Source organism: Apodemus sylvaticus, chromosome 10, assembly GCF_947179515.1.
Source record: "Apodemus sylvaticus chromosome 10, mApoSyl1.1, whole genome shotgun sequence".
Classification (NCBI taxonomy): domain Eukaryota; kingdom Metazoa; phylum Chordata; class Mammalia; order Rodentia; family Muridae; genus Apodemus; species Apodemus sylvaticus.
Window position 1 is genome coordinate 40271252 of NC_067481.1, and position 23500 is coordinate 40294751.

General features: G+C 42.2%; 1 protein-coding gene across 4 annotated transcripts in view; it reads right to left on the reverse strand.

The window, feature by feature from the left end:
• Positions 1-23500, reverse strand: part of Ap2b1 (adaptor related protein complex 2 subunit beta 1) — a 108363-nt gene that overhangs the window by 15267 nt on the left and 69596 nt on the right. For all 4 annotated transcript variants that reach the window (XM_052197716.1, XM_052197719.1, XM_052197715.1 and 1 more), the window contains one exon: positions 208-292. In XM_052197716.1, coding sequence (XP_052053676.1) covers positions 208-292 — 85 coding nt within the window. The remainder of the gene's footprint in view (positions 1-207; positions 293-23500) is intronic.

Genomic DNA, 23500 nt, shown 5'->3' on the forward strand with positions numbered 1-23500 from the left:
TTTGAGTGAGTCAGGTAAGTGAATGGTAGTGAGATTTGGGGTGGCAGAGTAAGAACAGTGACCAATGATCAACTATTTATTGGGGCACTAGAATATACTAATCTCATTTTAAAATTTCAAAATGGTCTGTACTTCTAGGGCTAAGCCGAGCCTGCCACTGAGATGAAGGCCACGGGTATATTTAGAAGGACAGGAGGACACACTTACCCATTTTGCCATCTTCTACAAAAAGCACATTGAGTGGGATGAGGCAGCTGAAGTAGAAGACATCAATATTGTTTTTAACAGCCACCTGGCAGGAAAGCAAAATGGAAAGATGCGGACATCAACGAGGAGTCAGGTAGGAGGAGGAGAGAACAGGTGTGTATCTAGAAATCTACTTCCTATGTCAGCCACTGCAGGCCTCTCAATCAACACACGACAGCCCACAGACCGCAGAGTACATCCCTTCCCACTCACCAACATCTAACTGTGACCACTTGTAAGAAATCTTTCTCCAGGAAGACTATCTATGGTATACCCTCTATAGATAGATACCATAGATAGTCTTCTATGGTATACCCTCTAGACCAGTGATCCTCAACCTGTAGGTCTCCACCCCTTTGGAGGCTGAATGACCCTTTACAGTGTCTTATAATACCATTCATAAAAGTAGCAAAATACCAATTCTGGGGTAGCAATGAAAATACTTTTATGGTTGAGGTTATGAGGATCTGTACTAAAGGGTCACAGCATTAGGAAGGTTAAGAACTGCTGCTCTAGACAAAGAATAATCTCTGTAGTTGTCTTTTCAACTTTAAAAACTACTTTAAATTCTTGAGCGCTTCTGTGTGCATATGGAAACTATGATGACTATGTAAAGGTCAGAGGGCAACTTTTCGGTTTCATACTCAGAACCCTGTCGACCTCCTTCGAGACAGGCTCTTTCATTGGTCTAGAGCTCACCAATTAGGTTACACGGGCTGGCTGGCTCCACTTTCGTGATGCATAAGCCACAACACCTTGAGTGTCTACACAGGTTCTGAGGATGGAATTCAGGCCCTCCAGCTCTCCTCTGCAATGACATTTCTATTCTTTTTCTTAACTATTCTAACAAAGTAGGTATCATTCCTGTCTTGTTTTATAGATAAGGAAACTAAGAAAGGAAAAGGAACAGTCAGGTCATAAAAGATCATGCCAGGTTCAAACTCAAATTTGTCTGTTTTCAAATCAATCTTATGTTTTTTTTTCCCCCACAAAAATTAGAGGCCACTGATGCCTCAAATTTCTAAGAGATGGGTTGATAAACCTACTTCCCAGTCCTACCACAAGGCAGTTTACTGGCTCATGCACTGGTAAACCCAGTGGTTTATAAGGAAAAGCTTTAAAGGCAATAAATGAGTTTTCGTCTCACAATACAAACGTCTGGGTTATGGTCTTATCGTAGTGTGGCAAGACCATGCTTTAAATAGGCTACAGCAGATACTTTCATTTGGGAGACAACACTAATGACCTCTTGGGGAACAGGCTGAGTCCTACAGCAGGTTCCGGAGCACGGGATGGAGCTGGTCCTCCAACACTCCACTGCTCTCAGCCACCAGTGACGTCCTTGCCATGTCCCCTACACTGCAGCAAAGTGTGCCTCCAGGCAAGGCCTATGATCACTATTGAAGCCTATTTCCTTCTCACTTTGCTTTTTTTTTTTTTGGTTTTTTTTTCGAGATAGGGTTTCTCTGTATAGCCCTAACTGTCCTGGAACTCACTCTGTAGACCAGGCTGTCCTCGAACTCAGAAATCTGCCTGCCTCTGCCTCCCAGAGTGCTGGGATTACAGGTGTGCGCCACCACCGCCCAGCTCTCACTTTGCTTTTAAAAAGTAAAAGAAAGTGGCAGAGGTGGCTGATGCACTCAGGGTGCTGATGTAGAGGGATGCTGTGAGTTCAAGCCGGCCAGTGCTACAGAGACCCTGTCTCAAAAGCCAAAAACTGTGTATCTAGAGCCTTCCAACCCCCTTACCTACCCAACTTTGTTCTTGCTCTTAAAAAACAAACAAACAAACAAATAAGAAACAAAAATAAAAATAAAACAAAAAGCCAAGAAACACAAAACTCCACAAAAACGAAAATCAAAACAAATAAGCAAAAGACCAATAATAAGGTTCCATCCACCTACCTACACACACACAAAAAGCCAAAACAAAGCAAAATAAAACAAAAGCCCACAAAAATACCAGAGTTTATGTCCACTGAGCATGGGCCTGCCTTGGAGTGTGGCTGATATATCCAATGGCACTCCACTGGGAAAAACTAATTTCCCCCTTTGCAGACAGCCTTTTGGCTAGGAGAACAACTCTGGTCCATTTACCCTCAAGTGATGGAACCCGTAATGGCTTGAACCTGTGCAGGTCTTGTGCCTGATGCCACATCCTGTGAGTCTATACATGCGCCAGTCCTGTGGTGTGTGGAGGACACCGTTTCCTCAGCCATCCACTAGCGCTGGATCTTATAATTCGGCCTCCTGTTCCACACTGAGGCCTGATCCTGAGAGGAGGGATTTGATGGAGATAGCTCACTGAGAGCCGGTCCTCCAGAGTCTCCGTTCTGTACACTGTCTGGTTGTGACTTTCTGTCTTAAGTCCCATCTACTGCACAAAGCTTCTCTGATGTGGGCGGAGGGAGGCACCTATCCTCCCTCCTCTCCTAGCCAACCTGTCTCTTCACTGAAACTGTGGCTGTGTGATACAGGAAACTCCAGTTCCGTCCCCACATTTCCTACCAGCCCATTTTTCTGAAGGTAACTAACACCTTTGCCTCCTCCCCATTTCCTGGGTGTGCCTCCGTGATAACAGTCTCTGATCTTACCGAACCCCTTCAATTACTTTCTTGTTAAGCTGTGCTTTTAGCCTTCCAATTTCCAAGCACAAAGGTTTCTGACCTATAGCACACAGACTGATTCTCAGAGAGACCAGACTGGTAGGTTAACGCAGGGTGAGTAATGTCAGGAAAGGGATGTGAGGCTCCCCACAGCACCACTGAAGCTCCACTTCCAGAGCGTTAAACCAGTTGTGGGCTTCTGGAAGAGAGCTAATTCACCTGATTCTCAGCAGAAGAATTAGAGAAAAGGAAATACTTCAAGCTAGCTCTCAAGACGGTGCCTGGCTCCGTAAAGGACATTTCCAAGTGAGAACTGGGGAAACGGAGCCGGCTGGTCACCAACACGAGGGTTTCATGAATACTAATGACTATCATTACCCCCATTCTGAAAATAAAGCAGTCAGATCTCACAATGGGCCATCAGTTTAAACATTTACTGGTGCTCACTACATTCCAAGCTTTTGTGATAAACTAAAAATAGAGAACTAAGATGCCTATCTCTATAGGGATGGTGATTCTTAACCAAAAGCTTTTATCAGAACCATCGGGACAGGTTTTTCACAATGGATACTGGGGATCCACTCTATATGAAAGAATTACAACCCCTCCATCTGGAGACAGCATCTAGAACGGCCACTAATTTGCAGCCGTGCCTTCTGAGAAGCCTGAATGAGTCCATAAACATTTGTCTTTCTGAGATGCCTATTCCATTATAGCATGACAGCTATGAAAGCCCATGAAATGTCCCTGCAGTTTAGCTGGCTAAAGTCTGGACTTCATAAAAAAGGCAGGAACCTCCTGACACTCTATGACACATGTTACAGGATTCTCTTCCCTGAAGACTGCCCCAAAATGTTCACTCTAGAATGTGAAGTATTTTGCCTTTAATCAAAGGCAGCAGACAGTGCTGGCAGAGTCTGGGGAGCTAGAACTATTGATTTCAAATTCTAACTTTGACATCTGCTTGCTGTATGACTTAGGGGCAAGTAGTATTCAGATTAATTTCCTGTCCACAAAGAGATCAGAGGCATTATTCACGGGGCTGTCATAAAGCTGAGTTCGTATTTGCTAAGCACACAGAAAGCTAACTCTCAAGCTCTAAGGTGAAGACATGACAATAAGAAACCATTTTCACTATCCCCATATCCTGTTTTGATTTTCTTTAATTGATTTTTTTAAGTAATTAAGGATAACCACATTGGATTACCCAAGATTTTAATATTACTATTATGTTATATAGGGATCAGAATTTTAAAAGGCTTACTGGCAAACTGTTTGCTTTGGTAAATGTTTCTTTCAACTGTGGCTTGGTAAGAGAGCATCTTCTGGGAGCAACTGCACAGGTTACTTTCAGGGGAAATGTTTTAATCTCTTTTATATTAGATTTCAAAATCTGTGTTTTGCAGTTTTTAAACTCTTACCATGGGGGTATAAAATGGTAAAGATGTGTTCATCTCTGAAGTCAGTGTTCTCTGGGATCTGCCTCCTGTCTACCTCTCCCGGCTATTTCCTTCCTTTCTACCATATTCAAATTACTTCTTGTTCCCCAGTACTGAAATTCACAGCTCTGCATCTTTCACATTCTGTTCTTTCTGCTTGATGCATTCTTTTCTTTAAGCTTTGTTTAATTTAACTGTAAGATTAGCTTAGTCTTAAATTTTCAGATCCCTAAAAGCCCCCTCACAGCACCCAATGCACACACTACTATTACAGTGTAGAATACAAACTTATTTACACAGGGTCACCACTGATGAGCTGAGAGTACACTCTGACCAGCACAACACAGCCTGGGTCCATCAATCTTTGTTGGATGGGCTTAAGGGAAGGGCAGTTCACAGATGGACCACAGCACCGGTCTGTTTACTAGGTCCCTCCTTTATGCACTTCATTCATATCTGGAACAAAGCTCTCTTAGGAACACACACTCCCAATGAGGCCCAGGGTGGAGGGTAGGGGTGTCAGGGGTCCAGATTAGATGGTGGTGGTTTTTTTCAGTTTGAAATCAGAACCAAAATATTATCTAGCACTTTAAGGTAGTAGACTACATCCTAATGAATGCAAGATACTAGCCAGGCATGCTGAACACACCTTTAATCCCAGCACCTGGGAGGCAGAGGCAGATAAATCTCTGATTTGAGGTCAGCCTGGTCCACATAGTGAGTTTCAGGACAGCCAAGGCTATATAGTGAGACCCTGTCTCAAAACAAACAAACAAACCAAACCAACCAAAAATGCAAGCTAAATGCCCATGGATATGCCAGCCATCTTTGAGTGCAAACAGAACCTGTCCCCTCTTTGAGATTATTTACTTGCACGCATGTCTGTGTACCATGTTAATGTCTGGTGCTTGCAGAAGTCAGAAAAGGGAGTTGGATCCCCTGGAAATGGAGTTACAAACTGTTGTGAATCACCATGTGAGTGCTGGGAACTGTGGTGCTTCAAGAGCAACCAATATAAACTTTAGAGCCCCTATCTCCTTCCACTTCCTTTTCTTTAGGGTGCTGGATATTGAATCTAGGGCCTTTCACATGCTAAGCAAGGCTCTAAGATGGAGCTACACCCCAGGCCTTTACTGTTTTAAAAACAGAATCTTGCTGTGTGGTTCAGATCCTTCTACCTCTGACTCCTCCAGAGACAGGTATAATCTATTACAATTTAAACAAAATAAAAACAAAACCTTTATATAAGATGGTGTGTGTGTGTGTGTGTTGGGGGGGGTTAATTATGTAGCTCAGGTTAGCCTGCCTTCCAAGTGCCTGGATCACTCTCAAGCCCATCTTCATGTTATCATTGTTTTTAAAGATAATTTAAAAATGTATGTACATATGTGTATCTTCGATTTTGTGCACATTTGTGCATGTGCTCATAATGGCCAGAGACATTCCAGTTCCCTGGAGCTGGAGTTACAGGAGGTTGTAAGCCACTTAACCTGGGTTGGGAATCAAACCTGGGTTTCTGAAAGAGCAGAACTCACTCTTTACCACTGAGCTCTCTCTCTCCAGTCCCTGCTATCATTTCAAACTCAATAAACGGAATACAGAACCTTTTCGGATCTTCCTATTTCTACATGTGTCTCCAACTCATCGCCTGCAACTCCCTTTCACACGATTATTCAGCTTCTCCAGTTTACTCTCAACACAGTAGCCAGAAGGATATTAAAACGTACATTGGCTGGCAAGTACTTTGCTCAAACCTTTCAATGGTCCCATCTCATTCAGAATATATTCAGCCTATAATCTGCTCCCCATTCATCCTGGGATGGCTCTTCCTGGCAGTTCCAGATACAGGGCTGCTCTTTGCACAGGGCACACATCTAATTCTGTGCTTCTGCCCTTGTTGTTTCTTCTGTGGAATGCTCTTCCTCTTGACATCTGCATGGTTTGCTGCCTCCTCCTGGCTCTACTTTAATCACAGTTGACCTTAGGTGGGCAGGTCTTCTAGACCAAGTATTATGATAGTAACATCATCCCTCTACAGCCCAGGAGCCACGGAGAGATCCTTGCTTTATTTGTTTTTGTTTGTTTGTTTGTTTTTTTAACTGTCTTCTTTCTTGTCCCACATACTTTTTATTTTTCTTTTTAACATTTATTTGTTGGCTTGATTGTACCCTTCTCGAAGGAAAACATGAATTACTTGATGCAATTTCTGTCTTTTGTTTACTATGGGTTTCTTAGAACCCATATCCATAGGAGTGTTGAGTAGGTGCTACATAAGAATGATTCTAAAAGCCTGGTAGTGGTGACATGCCTGTAATCCCAACACTCGGGAGGCAGAGGCAGGCGGATTTCTGAGTTCGAGTTCCAAGACAGCCAGGGCTACACAGCGAAATCCTGTCTTGAACCATTCCCCCCAAAATGATTATAAAAATTATCATGATTTAACAAGTGTGTGTGTGCCTGCACGCCACATTAGAACAGGTGCCCACAGAGACAGGGAGGACATCAATCCCCTGGAGTGGGAGTTACAGGTCACTTATGAGATTCAGTTGTGAGCTGCCAGGTGTGGGTGCTGGAAACTGAACCCAGGTCCTCCACAAGAACAGCAAGGGCTTTCAACTGCTGAGCTAATTTCTACCCTTCTACCAAAGGTTTTGGGTTTAGACAAGATATGAACTTAGTTTAAAGGTTCTACAGTTACAGCACTTCTCAGTTTCCTGTGTATGTTTCTTAACAGAGGGGAGAGTATGCATACTTACTGGGAGAAAATATGAAGGTCAGAATTATTTTAATATGAATTAGCTTATGATAAGGATGAAATTCCTTTTAAGTTCTACTGAATAAATTTCATAATACATACATATGTTTTAATATGAAAATATGTATCTTCCTTTACCTCTGACTAAAGGAGAAAAGGTGTGCATATCTCTCTCTCTCTCTCTCTCTCTCTCTCTCTCTCTCTCTCTCTCTCTCTCTCTCTATCGTCTGTCTGTCTTTAAGGCAGTCTCTCACTGTATAATCTTGCCTGGTCTGAGACTTACTGACCTTGAACTCAGAAAGATCTGCTCATTTCTGGCTCCTAAGTAACTTCCATTGTATAGTCTTTAGCTTTAAGTATCCTTAGTGCTAGACATGGTGATAAATATCTTTAATCCTAAAATTCAGGAGACAGAGACAGGGACTGGCCAACATAGCAAGTTCCAGAACAACCAAGGCTACATAGAAAGACTGTTTCAAAAACAACAACAACAACAAAAGTATCCTTAGCAAGGGCAATTGATGGTTCTTAACGTTGAGTGAGTTGAAACTGGCATAGAAATTAGATACAAATAAAAACTGAAGTTATCTCTGTGGCCGTGTATGTTGGCACATGCTCATAATCCCAGGACTTGGGGTGCTGGGGCAGGAGGATGGTAAGTATGAGGCCACTAGAGACTAAATAGAAAGACAGCAAGATCTCATTTCAAAATGTCAAAAACAGATCTAATGGAGCATGCCAATAGTCCCACTCCTCAAGAGGTGGGAGCAGAAGAATCACAAGGCAGGAGGCCAGCTTGGGCTACATAGGAAGACTATGCCTTAAAAAAGTATAAGACACAAAACTCACAAGCAGTGATATTTAATGTTCATTTCACCCATGTAAATGTGCATGATGTAAAGTTAATACAGTTTAAATGGATTCACTGAACAAAGAGACAGAATGCCTGCTTCTTCTTCAGCCCCAAGACTGCCCAAAGCAGATCACAGATGGCACAGGAGAGGCACTGGCATATACAATGTGCAACATGTGGCCATAACACTATGAACCTGCTTCTTTCTCAGGACATCAATAGGAAAAGTAAATAGAAATGATTATTATAAGGCTCTCTGAAACACAAAAGTGAGCTAAAAATGCCTAATAACAATAATAATGTTTTTTTAAAGTTACTTTCAGGGGCTGCTGGGGAAAGAGTAGCCTGTCAGCGTCAGCCTGTACCCAGCAATTACTTTCTTTCCCTAGTATAGGAAGCCTGCTGCAGTAGCTGCAGCCTCTTTATGGTGGCACAGCTGGAGATGAACAGACTAAATTAATATTCTGTGTTCCACTGTATTTAAAAGCACTATATAAAGGTCTGAAATGAACTCAGTCTGAACTCTGGCAGATGAGGCCTCTTACCACACCCCTCACCACAGGTAACCACAAGAGGCACCGCCACAAACAAGAGCAAAACCAAGTGAGCAGAACAGGGTTCACCTTCCAGATTATCTCATTTACTCTCCTATGACGTCACAAGTGACCTTTCCAAGTCTCTGGAGAATATTTCTCTTTTTATTCTTTTTCTGCATTTAGCTTTTGGAGAGATTATTTGCAGGCTGTCCAAGTTAGGACCAAGCAGTGACGCCAACCATCTCCAGTTCTCTGAGGAATGATGATTCAGATGTGTTTTTAAAGTACCATACAACCTAGTCAACAGATCCTAGGGGAATGGCTCCGAGTGACAGGTTTTTAATGGCACAAACTCTAAGTGTGATATACAGCATCTGAGACACAGACAGAAATGGACCTTTCTGTGAGCTGCAGGAGCTCAACTGACCTGCAGCTTTCTCCATTCTTTTTTTTTTTTTTTTTTTTTTTTTTTTAAGATTTTGTTGATTGATTGTTATATGTAAGTACACTGTAGCTGTCTTTAGACACACCAGAAGAGGACATCAGATCTCATTATGGATGGTTGTGAGCCACCATGTGGTTGTTGGGATTTGAATTAAAGACCTTCAGAAGAGCAGTCAGTGCTCTTAACCACTGAGCCATCTCTCCTTCCCAGCTTTCTTCATTTTTGTTTCTTGTTTTTTTGTTTTTTGTTTTTTCAAGGCAGGGTTTCTCTGTGTAGCCTTGGCTGTCCGGGAACTCACTCTGTAGACCAGGCTGGCCTCGAACCCAGAAATCCGCCTGCCTCTGCCTCCCAAGTGCTGGGATTACAGGCGTGCACCACCATCGCCCGGCTGCTTTCTTCATTCTTAATTAATGCCAAAATTATCTTCTACTTTAAGTTTAAATATTGCCTTCCATTTCAAAGCCTGTTGATCTACCAATTATGGGGGACTCTCAGAGATAATTCTGATGAAACAGAGCTATCTAGTTCATCTGACAGTATCTGGGCACAATAAAAAATATAGCGAAATATGAAACTCTCCACAGAAAAGAGCAGTTTACTTTTCATCCAATTCTAATTAACATTTAGTCTAATGCTGAGCTGCAGACATTTTTCCTTCTATATTCTTTCTTTGACCATCTGCTGGGTGAGAATTCACAGGAGCTGAGTAGGGCTCAAACCGAATTGCTGGGTGTCCTAGTTAAAGGCTCCTTGTTGGTTCTCTGGAGATGTTGTGGCATTATCTACTGTCAAGAGTATGTGAACAGGAACCCCACACAGCACAACTATCTCAGCTTCCTCTCTTAATAGACAGTGTTCCAGTCCCTAGGCAAAAGCCCCTATGGGCAACAACATACACTTCGTCGATGGTAATTTTGACAGAAACAGAAAGCTTTGAATACTACTACCACTCTTATGACTCCTAGAACTCGAAATCCACTGGTAGGACAAATTATTACTGGACTTTAAAAATACAACAAATTCCTAGGAGCCAATCTCTTTTTAGGCCTTGTTTTAGAAGGAGGTAGAAACAGAAATGAGACTCCTGTAAGTCCTCATTCTGCCAGGATAGCTTCTTGATCTATTCTCAAAAGCTCTCAAGTCATTTAGTCCATGGGTTAGATTAGATGCCAAAAAACACCAACGAGTAGATTAAGGTTGTACAGTAGACATTGGTTTCAAAGAGAGAGTAAACCGTCAGAATTCTGATTTGGGTAGAGGCACACAAGAATGAATCTAAGACTGTCTATGAAAGAAGCCAAAAGCACAGGACTGTGAGAACTACTAGAATCAAGTTCTACAACCCTTAAAATTTTATCTTTAATTTTTACTTATGTGTATCCGTGCACATGCATACAAATGCCTGTAGGGCCTGGGAGAGAATGTAGGATCCCCTGGAGCTGGAGTTACAGGTGGTTATGAGCCTCCTGGTTTAGGTCCTGGAAACCAAATTTTGGTTCTCTGAAGAAGCAGGGCAAGCACTTTGAATCGCTGAGCTGTCTTTCTAGCCAAGTTTTGCAATTCTTATTGCAGTTTCAATCAGATCCAAGTAGCCTACCTATAGCCATTACAGAAGCTCTCTGAACTGCAGGGAACAGGCTCAACTAACATCCTCAAAATCCCAACACAAGCTGGAGTGTAAGAACAATTCATTCCCAAAGTGAAGTTTAGCTCAGAAATTTCATTTTTTTGCACATCTTATCTCTTAATTTATAATCAGAGCTATTTTTTTTCTTACCAATGTAAACTTTCTAATTGCAGACAAAGTCAAACCTGGAATCAGAATTCTTTTTAAAGGCAAAATCATTATCTGAAGAAATGGTAGCCAGGCGGTGGTGGGGCACACCTGTGATCCCAGCACTCTGGGAGGCAGAGGCAGGTGGATTTCTGAGTTCGAGGCCAGCCTGGTCTACAGAGTGAGTTCCAGGACAGTCAGGGCTATACAGAGAAACCCTGTTTTGAAAAAACCAAATTAAAAAAAAAAAAAGCCAACAATAAAAAGAAATGGTTTTCTTTTCTATGCATCCCTAACTGGCCTGGAACATACTATGTAGACCAGGGCAGCTTCAAATTTATGGTGATCCACCTGTCTGTCTCTGCTCCCCATGTGCTAGGATTAAAGGCGTGTGCCATCATGTCCAGCTCTGAAATCCTTATAAGCAAACTGTCCTTAAAGCAAATGAGGGCTGGAGAGATGGCTCAGGGATTAAGAACACTAACTGCTCTTTTAGAGGTCCTGAGTTCAATTCCCAGCAACCACCTGGTGGCTTATACCCATCAGTAATGGGATCCAATGCCCTCTTCTGGTGTGTCTCAAGACAGTGACAGGGTACTCACATACATAAAATAAAGCAAATAAATGAATGAGCAGATAAAGTAAAGGACTATGCTATTTTATTCTGACCTAGTTTTAGAGTTGGGCTCTGAGTGGTCCAGGCTGGCCTCTCATTGATCCTTTTGCTTTGGCCTCCTCAGTCGGTGTTCGGATGGGGATTCTAGGCAAGAGCTATGTTGCTCATCTTACTTTTCTATTAAACATCCCCCACTTGCTGTGTCTCTTTCACATATATCTTTGCCTTTACTTGGGTTATGAAAGGCAAACAAGCTACATTCTCGTCCTCTCAGTGAAAAATGTCGTGTTTAGCACTATTTCATGCAGGTTTATAAATGATTTTGGTTTTCTTAAGGCACTTAGAAGGAATCCTTGAACTTTTTCATTTACTCTGAGCTTGAGCTTCCAATTTTACCCTAGAAATACTAATAAAGGTAGTCTTGGGCTCTTCAACACAGTTGAGTAACTCACAGTCTGAGTTTATCCTGAAGAAGTTTGGGTGTAGACTAGTGACACAGAACTTTGCCAAATGTTAGAAGAATAAGATGTCCTGTTTGTCTCCTCACTTCCAGTCTTGGGATGTATCCATGTACTTGAAAACAGGAAAGAAACCTGTGATTGTTGATCTGAGATTAAATTTAGGGTTAGGATCACTTCCCCTCCAAAAATGGCTGTTGAACCACTGAGCAACAGCAGGCAGAGGTTATAGTGACGGATACTCTGCTAAGATGAAGAGTTGGTCTCGCTGGATAGTGTTCAAGAACTAGAGGAATCTGACATTTCTAAATGGAAAAAAGATTCATGGGATAAATATTTACTACTCTCTGTTGTTTGGCACTTTTGTAGGTAGGCACTGAGGTGTTGTGAGTGTGGGGCAGTAACTGTTGCTCTTCTACAGTTTCTTCTCAGAGTGGAGAAGGAGGTGAGAGTGAAAAACATGTATTTAAAATGCAGTAAGTAGCTTAGGAAGAGAAAAAGTCCAAGGACTGGGGGAGGGATGGAGTGAGACCTTACTTAAAAGAATCTATTTGTGGCAGACGCCTGAATGAAGCAAATAAGTCATGCAGATAGAAGTGGGGAAGGCACACTCCAGACAAGAAAATGGTTAATTTAAGGGCTTCAAGTAGCAGCAGACCTACTGGCAGCCCTACAGTCGGGGAAGGGGTGGAGGAACAGGTAGAGTTAATGGGGTAAGAGGAGAAAAAGACATGGTTAGGATACACAAGGTTCTGTTAGGGCCTTCTCAGCTTAGACAATTATGAATGTCCATTCGTTCAGACTGGAAATGTGAACTTAAAGAAAGAGGGTTTGTGGTTTAATGACAGCCAAGCAATGTTCACCACAGCAGCAATGTTCCTACGAGCTGCATGCCTTACAAGGAACTTCCAGCCAAGAGAAAATAATGTCAAGATGTATGTCTCTGTTTTTGCTCCAAATAGCTTCCCTCTCCTGCCCCCAAAGTGATGCTGCAGATTAAACTCAGGGCCTGTGCTCCACCACTGAGCGATACACTCAGCCCCATGTCTTCACTTAAAAAACAACACTTTATGGAAGGAAAATAATCTAGGAACTTTTGTGACCTCTTTCTGCCAAAATATGACTAACAAGTGATACCTCTACACCAACCAACCCAGTGACTCTCCAGACACCTTCATTACAAACATTCACTTTTTTCTTCCTCTAGTTAGCTTTAATAACATTCCTTTATATAGTATCATTTGGCCATTATAGTACTGATGGCCAAAAATAGCCACCAATAATTTCACAGGCCTTTCAGTCTAAAGACAGGTCACGTCTCCATATGCTAAACTTAATATGATTTATTTTTATTCTATGTGTGAGTGCTTTTCCTGCACATATAGATATGTACACATGGGTGCATGGTGTTCACAGAGGCCAAAAGAAGGCATCAGATTCCCTGGTACTAGGTTTCAAACTGTTTTGAGCCTCCAGTGGGTGCTGACAACTGAATCCTGGTCCTTTGCAAGAGCTGCTAGTGCTTTTAAGCATTGAGTCCTCTCTCCAACCCTCCAAATGCTAACCTCTTACCTTAGCAGTTCTGCAAACCCTATACAACAAACACACCACAGGTATCACCCTCTTCCCTTTCAATGACAACTATCCATCCCCTGCCAGGACTGGGAGACTAGCTGCCACATCTTAAGTATCATAACATTAATGCTTATGGATGGAGGAGGTGACCTCCTGCCTGCTGGGAGAGCTTCTTACCAATCTTGCCTTATTTTCTGAAGTTCAAGAAACACGCTGGGCAAGAGTCCTACCAAGCTATGCCTCTAGCTGCTATAAAACTTTAAAACGGGCTAGCAGATGGTGCAGCGAGGAAGGACACCTGCCACATACAACCTGAGCTGAGTCTCCAGACCCACATGATAAAAGTAGAGAACCAACTCGTGCGAGTTGTTTGCAGACCACTCCATGTGCACATTCACACTATAAGAGGCAAAAGGGTACCTGTGCTCACCAATAAGCACCAGGAGAACTAGGAATGCTAAGCTCACAATTTCTTCAAAGGAAGGTTAAATACACAGGTTCCTCCAAGGAAGGGATGCATAACCTGCTGTCTGCCCAGAAGGCTGAGAGCCAACAGAGGCAGTGAGTGGCCTGGTGACTTTTGTGCTATTTGTGTGGCCATATTAGATCTGTCTCAACCCTTACCAGGAGCTTTTTTCCCCCTCAGTCAATCTATAGAACCTATCTTTATAGAAAGTGTCACATGTAGTTTTGATGAGGTCCTAGCTGATCTTTATTTAGCTTACTTTGTTCCTCAAGATTTATGTATGCTTAATTGTGCACATGGGATTGAGTTATTTATCACCAGCAAAGTTTTCACCAAATTGTGCTCTGCTTAAATATACCTAAAATAAACTACTCAAAGGTTTCATCAACACCAGCTACTGAATCCCCTTTAACGAAACTGTCTTCTTGCCTCTCAGAAACTGTTACTCCGCTGGCCATGGAAGTCAGAGACCCCCCCCCCCCGCCCCTCACACACATACACACAGTAATTTAAAAAGACCCTTTAAGACATATTTAATATACACTGTACCAAGTCCTAAGGTAATGAGATCATCATAGACTAATATGCTGTAGAAGCCCTAGTGACAGCATAAAAACTTCATCAGCTGCAAAAGAGAAATCAACTAGAGTCACAGCTGTGCTGTGTATTGGCCTGTTATCCAACTTATGTGGACAAAAGGAAGACATGTGGCTGCTGAGATGCTGGACAGAGGACAGGTCACGAAAGCTATCTCTACATAGTCCATTATGGAAGTAGGTCATATACAGAAGGTGCAGATATTGTCAGTGAAAGCAATAGATTATGAGTATTTACTTTCCAATTCTTTGAACAGTTCCTGGAAATAAAGGGAGCTACTAAGCCAAGGACCACTGTTCATTTATACAGCTTTCAAAAATGATTAGTCAATATTTTTCTTTTTCCAAACTATAATAGATTCTAGTGATATTCACCAGCAAACCCCAGCTCTAACTAGGTTTTCTTCTTAAACTACTAAGACTAAAGACTAACTTATCAACACTTTCTCTTAAACCAGGCTTTCCTGAAATGGAACAAGAGGGGTAGCAAGGCCAGGTGCAGTGATACACAACTGTAACCCCAGCTACTCAGGATACTCAGGTAGGACTTTGAGTTCAAGGCAGACTGGGTAACAGAGAATTTATCTCAAAACAATACAAAAACATAAATAAAAGTAAAAATAAGTTCAGACTAGGCACATTTTCATTCCATGTCTCCATGATTTTCATTCTGTGTACTTTGATTCAGAAAAACTTATTCTATGAAATCTACAGTTGGTACCTATAGAGATGCTAATGGAAGATATATTTCAAACAAAGAAAAAACCAACTATCTTTCTTATAGAATTTCACAAAGACAGAAGCAGAACATTTTAAGATAATAAACACTGATGCATCCCTGCAGACACTCAACCACTGCCAGTGCAGTATGAATTCTACCACACTCTAACAGGCTTTAAAGCAGAAAAAAGTAAAAGCTATTCCTACACCTCTAAGATGCTATTTCTTGGCTATAAAGGAACCTGGGTTTTGTGCATGTCAGACAGGAGCTCTGCTACTGAGATACAGCCCGAGCCCACGACTCTATGATCTTTACACATGCAGGTTCACAGGGCTTTTCTAAGGATCTTCACTACTTGTTCTATGTGTATGTTTGGTTTTTCTTTGTTTTTTAGGGGGTGGAAACTTAACCCTATGTCTCAAATGAGATAGGCAGAGTTATACCAATAGGCTATACCCCAAGTCCTAAGTTTTATTTCAATTATGTAATGATTTTCATATTGTGAAGCCTGCATAACCCATTCATTTAAAAAGTTAAAAAAAAAGGGGGGGGGCTGGAGAGATGGCTCAGTGGGTAGGAGCACTGACTGCTCTTCCAAAGGTCATGAGTTCGAATCCCAGCATCCACATGGTGGCTCACAACCATCCATAAAGAGATCTGACACCTACAGTGTACTTACATATAATAAATAAATAAATATTCAAAAATAAGTAAAAAAAAAAGCCTATCTTATAAAATATAACACTAGAGCAAAAACACAAGAGAGTGGAGTAAGTAAATCCAAATGTGAATGTGACTCTGACTCTAAAACAGACTTAGGCCAGCTCAGGAGAATCCCGACGTTCTCGTGAACTAGAGCCTCCAGTGGTCATTAAGACTCTGTGGGAAGATTTTTCAGAATAACAAGAACAGAGGGACTATAAAGAGGTTACCTGCTTTGTACTGAAACTTCAAAGTTCTCTAGATGCATAAAGATTGTATAGTTAAAGCTATTTCCAACCATACAACAAATGAGAAGATTCAGTTGGATTCCATTTTCTATCATTCACTCGTAACTTATATTATGATGGAAGATGGTATGATTTTAACAAAAGTCTATTATAGATTACTACTAGTGTAGATATTTTCAAATTTTTAAAAGAATTCCTTATCCTTTGCTCCAGGTCTTAGCATGGGCCTCTGTCCCTGTGAACTCAGCCTTGAAAGGAGCTTCCTGACTGCATGAGCTTGGTGGTCTGGGAACTGAGCCTGACACTGCCGGCAGACTTCTGCTCTAGCAGAGCGCCTGGACTCAGGAGAATGGAGTGCTATTGCCTACTGCTCACGTGCAGTCATTCGGGGGTGGGGGGGGGGCGCTGCTGTAACAGATGTGCTGCTTGGGTTTTGTCAATGAGACACAGACCTAGACATATCTGAGAAGAGAGAACGACAGTTAAGAACATGCCTCCGTAAGAGTGGCCGTGGGCAGGCCCGTGGGCATTTTCTTAGTGACTGAAGGGGGAGAGCCCATCTCCTTATGGGTTGTGCCATCCCTGGACAGGTGGTCTGGGGATATCAGAAATCAGGCTAACAGGCCAGAGGTGGTGGTGTACACCTTTAATTCAGCACCTGGGAGGTAGAGCGCGGAGGATCTCTACGAATCCAAGGCTGCTTGTCTACTAGAGAGTTGCAGGACAGCCAGGGCCATATAGTGAGACTCTGTCTCAGGAAGGAAAAGAAAAAGAAAAAGAAAAAGAAAAAGAGAGAGAGAGAGAGAGAGAGAGAGAGAGAGAGAGAGAGAGAGAGAGAGAGAAAGGAAGGAAGGAAAGAGAGAGAGAGAGAGAGAGAGAGAGAAAGAAAGAAAGAAAGAAAGAGGGGAAGAGGAGGAGGAGGAGGAGGAGGAGGAGGAGGAGGAGGAGGAGGAGGAGGAGGAAGCAGTGGTGCCAACGAAAGCAGGCTGAGCAAGTCGAGCAAGGTATGAGGGAAGAAGCCAGCAGGCAGCCTTCCACAGTGGACTTCTGCTTTAGGTTCTGCCCTCACCTAATGACAAACTGTGATAAGGAACTGTAAGCTGAAATAAACCTTATTTTCTCTGTGTTGCTTAGTTTTATGTCAACTTACTACAGCTAGAGTCATTTTGGAAAAAAGGAAACTCAATTGAGAAAATGTTCCCACCAGACTGGTTTGTGGGCAAGCCTGTGGTGCATTTTCTTGACTGATAATTGATATAGGGGAGCATAGCTCACAATGGGCAATGTCACTTCTATGCCGGTGTCCTGGGTTACTATAAGAAAGCAGGTAGAGCAAGCCATGAGGAACAAGCCAATAAGCTGCACCCTCCATGGCCTCTCCATCAGTTCCGGCCTCCAGGTTCCAGTGATGGACTGTGCTATGGAATTGCAGAATCCTCCCCAAGTTGCTTTTCATTATGGTGTTTTATAACAACTGTAGAAATTCTAACTACAGACGTGTTCTCACAACAATCTAGTGGTTGGGTATCGGTTAGGGAAAAACAAAACAAAACAAAACAAAACAGATCTGTTGACAGTTCCTGAGGGAAGTGAGTGTGGACATTCGAAATCAGCCCAGAGTCCACGACCATCAGCAAGCATTAGAGACTAACGTCCATGGGCAAGCATTAGAGCACTAATGTCCATCTTTACCTGAATCTCAGTTATCCTGTCAAGAAAGATAAGTGTCATCAAGCAAAATCTAGTAAAAAACCAGTATCTAAGATTCAAGACATCAAATTTCTTTGATGAAACTGAAGAACTTGTGCAGTCCTGATGTGACAGGAAAAAAAATGTACTGAAATAGCCACGGAAATTATTTATTATTGATTAGGAAAGTATTTCTAATTTTTCAAAATTAAAACCCCATTTCCTTACATGATGCTTCTGAGACTGAGGGTATACAAAATTGCATCTATTTATGTAACCAGGGCATATGCACTGTGCCTGTGCTAGCATTCCCAAGGACCCAGTACATGGAACAAGCAGAACCCATGAAGGCCACATGGAGTCCTCAACTATGGATCATGAAAAGCCAACGAAGCTTTAACCCTGAACTTGTTTGCACTATGCATCTGTCAGAGAAAAAAGCTGGAAATGCCAGGCTGGCGTGCTTCATTAAGGCAAGTCACTGCAAAGACCTTTCATACAGAAGCACTCAGCATTCTTTCTGTTACAGCAGTTACAGCTGTAGGCTTTCTCACTACAAATGGACAGACCGGAGACAAGAAATACCAGGGACAGGTGCCATTGCACCTGACTGTCTTACAAGCTGCGACTATAATGTAGGAGTGACAAGGGACAGAATTCTCCTAGGACAATACAGTGACAAAGCCCCCTCCAGCTGATAAAGTCTTAAAGATGACGACGACAGCGACGACGACGACGACGACCACGAGGATCAGAAGTGGTGTCCTCTGCAGCTCATGTTCTACTTTCTTGAGAGGCCGGGACCGGGAGGGGTTTAACAGGGGTTTAATAGGCAGAAGGAAAAGGTGAAAAGGAGGATGTGGGACAGGAGAGTACAGGGCGTGGATGCTGTCTTATGAAAGGTCTTTTAGAACAGACATGTTAGGAAAAAGAATTAAGAGATGCACATCCATTTCTTTGCCTAATCAACACCTTAGCCTCTTATCCAACGTTTTATTTAAGATTAAGAGACAACAGGAAAAAAATAGAACTGTAAACAGAAAAGACTAGTTCTTTAGTCACAGATTTCATCTCAAAGGTGACTCTATATAGAAGGAAAACAAGAACTTAAAAAATTTCATTTATTTATTTGTCTTTATGTGTCTGTGCGCATATTTATATACATGCACCACAGTTAATGTGTGGAGGTCAGAGGCACTCGCAGGAGTTCGTTCTCTTCTCTGTTTGGTGGGTTCCAGGACCAAGCTTAGGTTTGTCTGGAGGCTTCAAGTACCTTTACTGGCTGAACCATCTTCCTAGCTCACAAAGAATTTTTAAGAAGGTATTATCAATCTTTGAAGCAAAGACAGAACTATAAATCACATTAAGGCTGAGGATGTGGCTACGTGAACAGAGTGCTTGCCTTGAATTCACAAAGCCCTGGGTTCAATTCCTAGCACCACACAAAGAAGTGGTAGCATAAGCCTGTAAATTCAGATGTTCAAGGTCATCTTCAGCTACATATTTAGAAGCCAGCCTGAAACACATGAACACTGCTATAACTGAAGGAGAATAAAACATTTTACATCCATAGATCCACAAAGAAAGGGGAAGCATAAGAGCAATAAAATCTTAATGGAAAATACATAGATTGGCAAAAATACCATATGATTCCTACATCCTTAGGATTTGCAGCACTCTGGGCTCGTATGGCCATTTAAAAGAGAAGACAGGGGTGGAAAGGGTGGGAATGCAGTCTGCCTGGCAAATGCAAGGCTCTTGAGTTCATCCCATAGCAAAGCTCTATTAAAGAAAAGAGGATCCATGCAGTGGTAGCACAGGATTTTAATCCCAGCAGAGACAGAGGGAGGTGGATCTCTGAGTTTGAGGTCAGCCTAGTCTACAGAGTGAGTTCCAGGACAGCCAGGGATACTCAGAGAAATCCTGCCTCAAAAAACAAAACAACAACAACCAATACCAAACCAAACCCAACCAAAACAAACCAAAAAACCAAACCAAACCAAAACAAACCAAAAAACAAAACCCCTCAAACCAAACAACAACAGAAACGATTAAGATGCTATCAATGGGCCTAGATTTCCATTCCTTTCCATACTGGCAGATGTTACCTGAGACCCTAGCCTCTGTGTAAAATGGAAGATTAATTCCCTCACAGAGGATGAAGCAGCTGAGGGTTGTTATAGGTTCAGTGACCTTACACAGACTGAATGTTAAGACTCTCTCTCTGGCCTTTCCCAAATTCCCAGCTTCCAAATGCTTGGCAGAGTCTTGGTTTTTTGGTTTGTTTTTGTTTTTTTGAGACAGGGTTTCTCTGTATAGCCCTGGCTGTCCTGGAACTCACTCTGTAGACCAGGCTGGCCTCAAACTCAGAAATCCACCTGCCTCTGCCTCCCAGAGTGCTGGGATTACAGGCGTGTGCCACCGCCCGGCTGGCAGTCTTTATAGTACTCTTAGTTTATGTAAGAACTTTTAACCAAGAATCATGAAGTTCATGAAAAAGGACATAGTTTTTAAGAACAGAAAAAGAAAACCAAACCCTTCTTGCAACAACTGCCTCGATGACCTGAGATGATTTCAAAGGCAAAATCAGAGTTGTAGGAGAGAAGAGACATAACAGGGCAGGGAAAGTAATGAGTAAGACAGAACTTTTCCAACTGTGAGAAAAGTATCAGCTCACAGATTCCAGATGCTCTCTGTGCTCCAGGTCACGTGAGTATGAGACAGGATGGAGTGGGTAGGAGGTTGTGGAGACACCTAGTAAACTATTAGCCACACGTTTTTGCATGTCGTAGAGAAATGGAAATGTTTACCTAATGTTTATCAGTTCCAGTTTATACACTCACATGTAGGCTAATGACTACTGTATTAAACGAGGGTTGGGGATGTAGCTTTGTCCTACAGCACTGCTTCAGCACAGCATGGCACGAGTTCCTCAGTTTGGTCCCTTCCCAAACACAATAGACACATTGAAGAGGCTTAAGGAAACAGCAATTACCCTTTATAAGAGAAGGCCGGATCTGACTTTTCCCTGTCTGATCCAACCACTTTGGCCCAGGTTAGTCCTATACTTGCTGCAATCCTTTTGCCTAAGCCTCTCACCAGTGCTGGGACTATAGACATCATAGCCAACCCCAGATGACTCTGTAAGCTATACTTAAAAATCCCCGGTAAAATGTATCCTGGAAAGATGATGCTATCAATATTTTCATGTATAGAACAGAGAAAAAAGGAAGTACGCTGCTATGGGAACCCATGAGCATGTCATAACCTGACTGTCTCTGCGCAGGCTGTGACTTGAAGAAGCAGTTACTTGCTAGTGAGTATTCTGAGAAAATGTTTCCAAGCAACTAACACACGTGAAATGAAAAACAATGACATTGGAATCAATTAAACACATTTAGAGAAAATTTATTTAGATACTTGTTAAGGGTTTTGTTTTATTTAAATAGAGGGAATAATTTTAGTAATATAACTATCTGATATGAATAAATTCAAAAGAATTCCACAGTGCAGCAATTTTACTCTGTATGCTACTTACAAGCTGGACTTACAAGCTGGTGTGTGTGTTGCTGTGGGTCAAACCGAGGCCTTTTCACACTGTAGGCAAGCACCGTGACACTAAGCTCTATCCACAGCCTCACAAAAGCTTCTCTGATCAACACTGGAAGGGTAGTAAAACCATTCTAGGTTCAAATCTCTGCCAGAGATTTCATTCCTGTATCTGTAGCATAATCTGCTTTCTATTTTAAGAAGTAACTGGGGCTGGAGAGACAGCTCAGTCAGTAAAGTGCTTGCTTTGTAAGCATGAGAACTTTACATTAAAACAAAAACAAAAATGGTGGAAAATGCTTTTTTTTTTTTTTTTTTTTTTTTTTTTTTTTGGTTTGTTTGGATTTGGTTTTTCCGAGACAGGGTTTCTCTGTATAGCCCTGGCTGTCCTGGAACTCACTCTGTAGACCAGGCTGGCCTCGAACTCAGAAATCCGCCTGCCTCTGCCTCCCAGAGTGCTGGGATTACAGGTGTGCGCCACCACCGCCTGGCTGGAAAATGGTTTTAATAACAGTAGTGGGGAGATAGGCAAAGACAGGCAGACCCCTAGGGCTCGCTGGTCACCTAGCTTAGCCTGCTTGGTGAATTCCAGATCAACAAGAGACCATCTCCTAAAACAAGGTAGGCTTTTGAGAAGGACACCAGGGGCTGACCTCTGGCAGACAAACATAAAGGAATAGTAGGCCTAGGCTACAGCTCAGTTGGTAAAGTGCCTGATGTGTATGAGTACCCAAGTTAGAGTCTTAGCAGCCACATAAAAAAGCCAATAATGGTGATATTAATCTGTAACTCCAGCACTTTGAAAGAGAGATACATGGAGCGCATTAGGCAATCAAACCAGCTGAATCAACAAACTCCAGGTAAGAGCCTATCTTAAAAGATAAGGTGGACAGATGCTAACCACTGGCTTCCATATCCACAGGCACACACATATGCATATACGGACCTAACATGTGAAGGAGTGGTGGTATATTTTTAACTAATACTATTTCATACTCTAACACATGATAGTTTAATATGCATTTTAATGAAAACGTTCATAGCAGCATTCTATTATAGTTTGGGTGATGTAGTCTAAGTTAAATGCTGACTCTTGCTCACATGGGGGACAAGGGAGGAATGGGAGCTAAGCTCTGCAGCCCTTCTCTCACTTCAGCTATTTATTTGCTTCCTTCTTCCCGCAGACATTAAGTCAGTGTTCAGAAGGATAAAAGATTTTCCCTTTTTAAGGTTTTGTTTATCTTTACCACGGAGAAATGCCAATTAATAAGAGAGTCATGATTAAGCTATCCCTGGGAGAAATGAGCCCAAGAGGAAAACTTGAAGAAGGTGTCAGATTCTCCCTGGAACTCAAGTTACAGATGGTTGTGAGCTGCCATGTGGGTGCTGGGAACTGAGCCTGGTCCTCTGGAAGAACAGCCAGTGCTCTTAACCGCTGAGCCATCTTCCAGCCCCTACAGACTGATTTTTTTCAACAGCAAATGTGAGAAAAATAACTTATTAGTCCCAATACTGTATCAGTATTTTCAAGGGAGGGCTTTAGGCTAAGATCCACTTTCTTTTAGGAGGAGCCCTCTCTGGGGTTCAGTAAATTAGAAATGCAAACAGGAAAGTGAACAAACATTCCTTTGTTTTGTTTTAAGAACTAAAAACTTGTCCTAGTTTCTGTGACCCAAATATCCTTCCTACTTCTGAAGGAAAGCATTCATGCATGCATGCCGACCGTCCCGACATGCTTGGGGCTTAATGGGCCAATGGGAGGTTAGCCTCCGAAAAAAGAGAACAGATGCATATCTGGGTTAGTTACTTGAAGGCTGTGAGCTAAAAAAAAACCACTCCCTAACACAGGACTTTCCTCATAGTAACAGCCAGTTCTATCTACAGAGTAACCCTAGATTTCTCGTTCTAGTCTCAGCCAAGTTACACTCTGACTCACTTGTCTAGTCTAAAATATTCTTATTCAGTGCTAAGAAAATCAGCAATTAACCACTGGGGCAACAAGGTAGTCAGTGAAGCGGCAGACAATTGTGCTGGTATCAGAGAACTGAAAGATGTTCAGTTTCTAACCTCCACACAGTGTCTTGATTTATCAGGAATCATATCTCGAGTTGGTATCTCCACAACACCAAGCAATGTGGTCTAGTTGTCTGGTCTGGAAAGCACATGGTTAATATTTTTGTTTCACCATGTTAAATATATTTCACAGTCCCATTCAAACTATTCTATC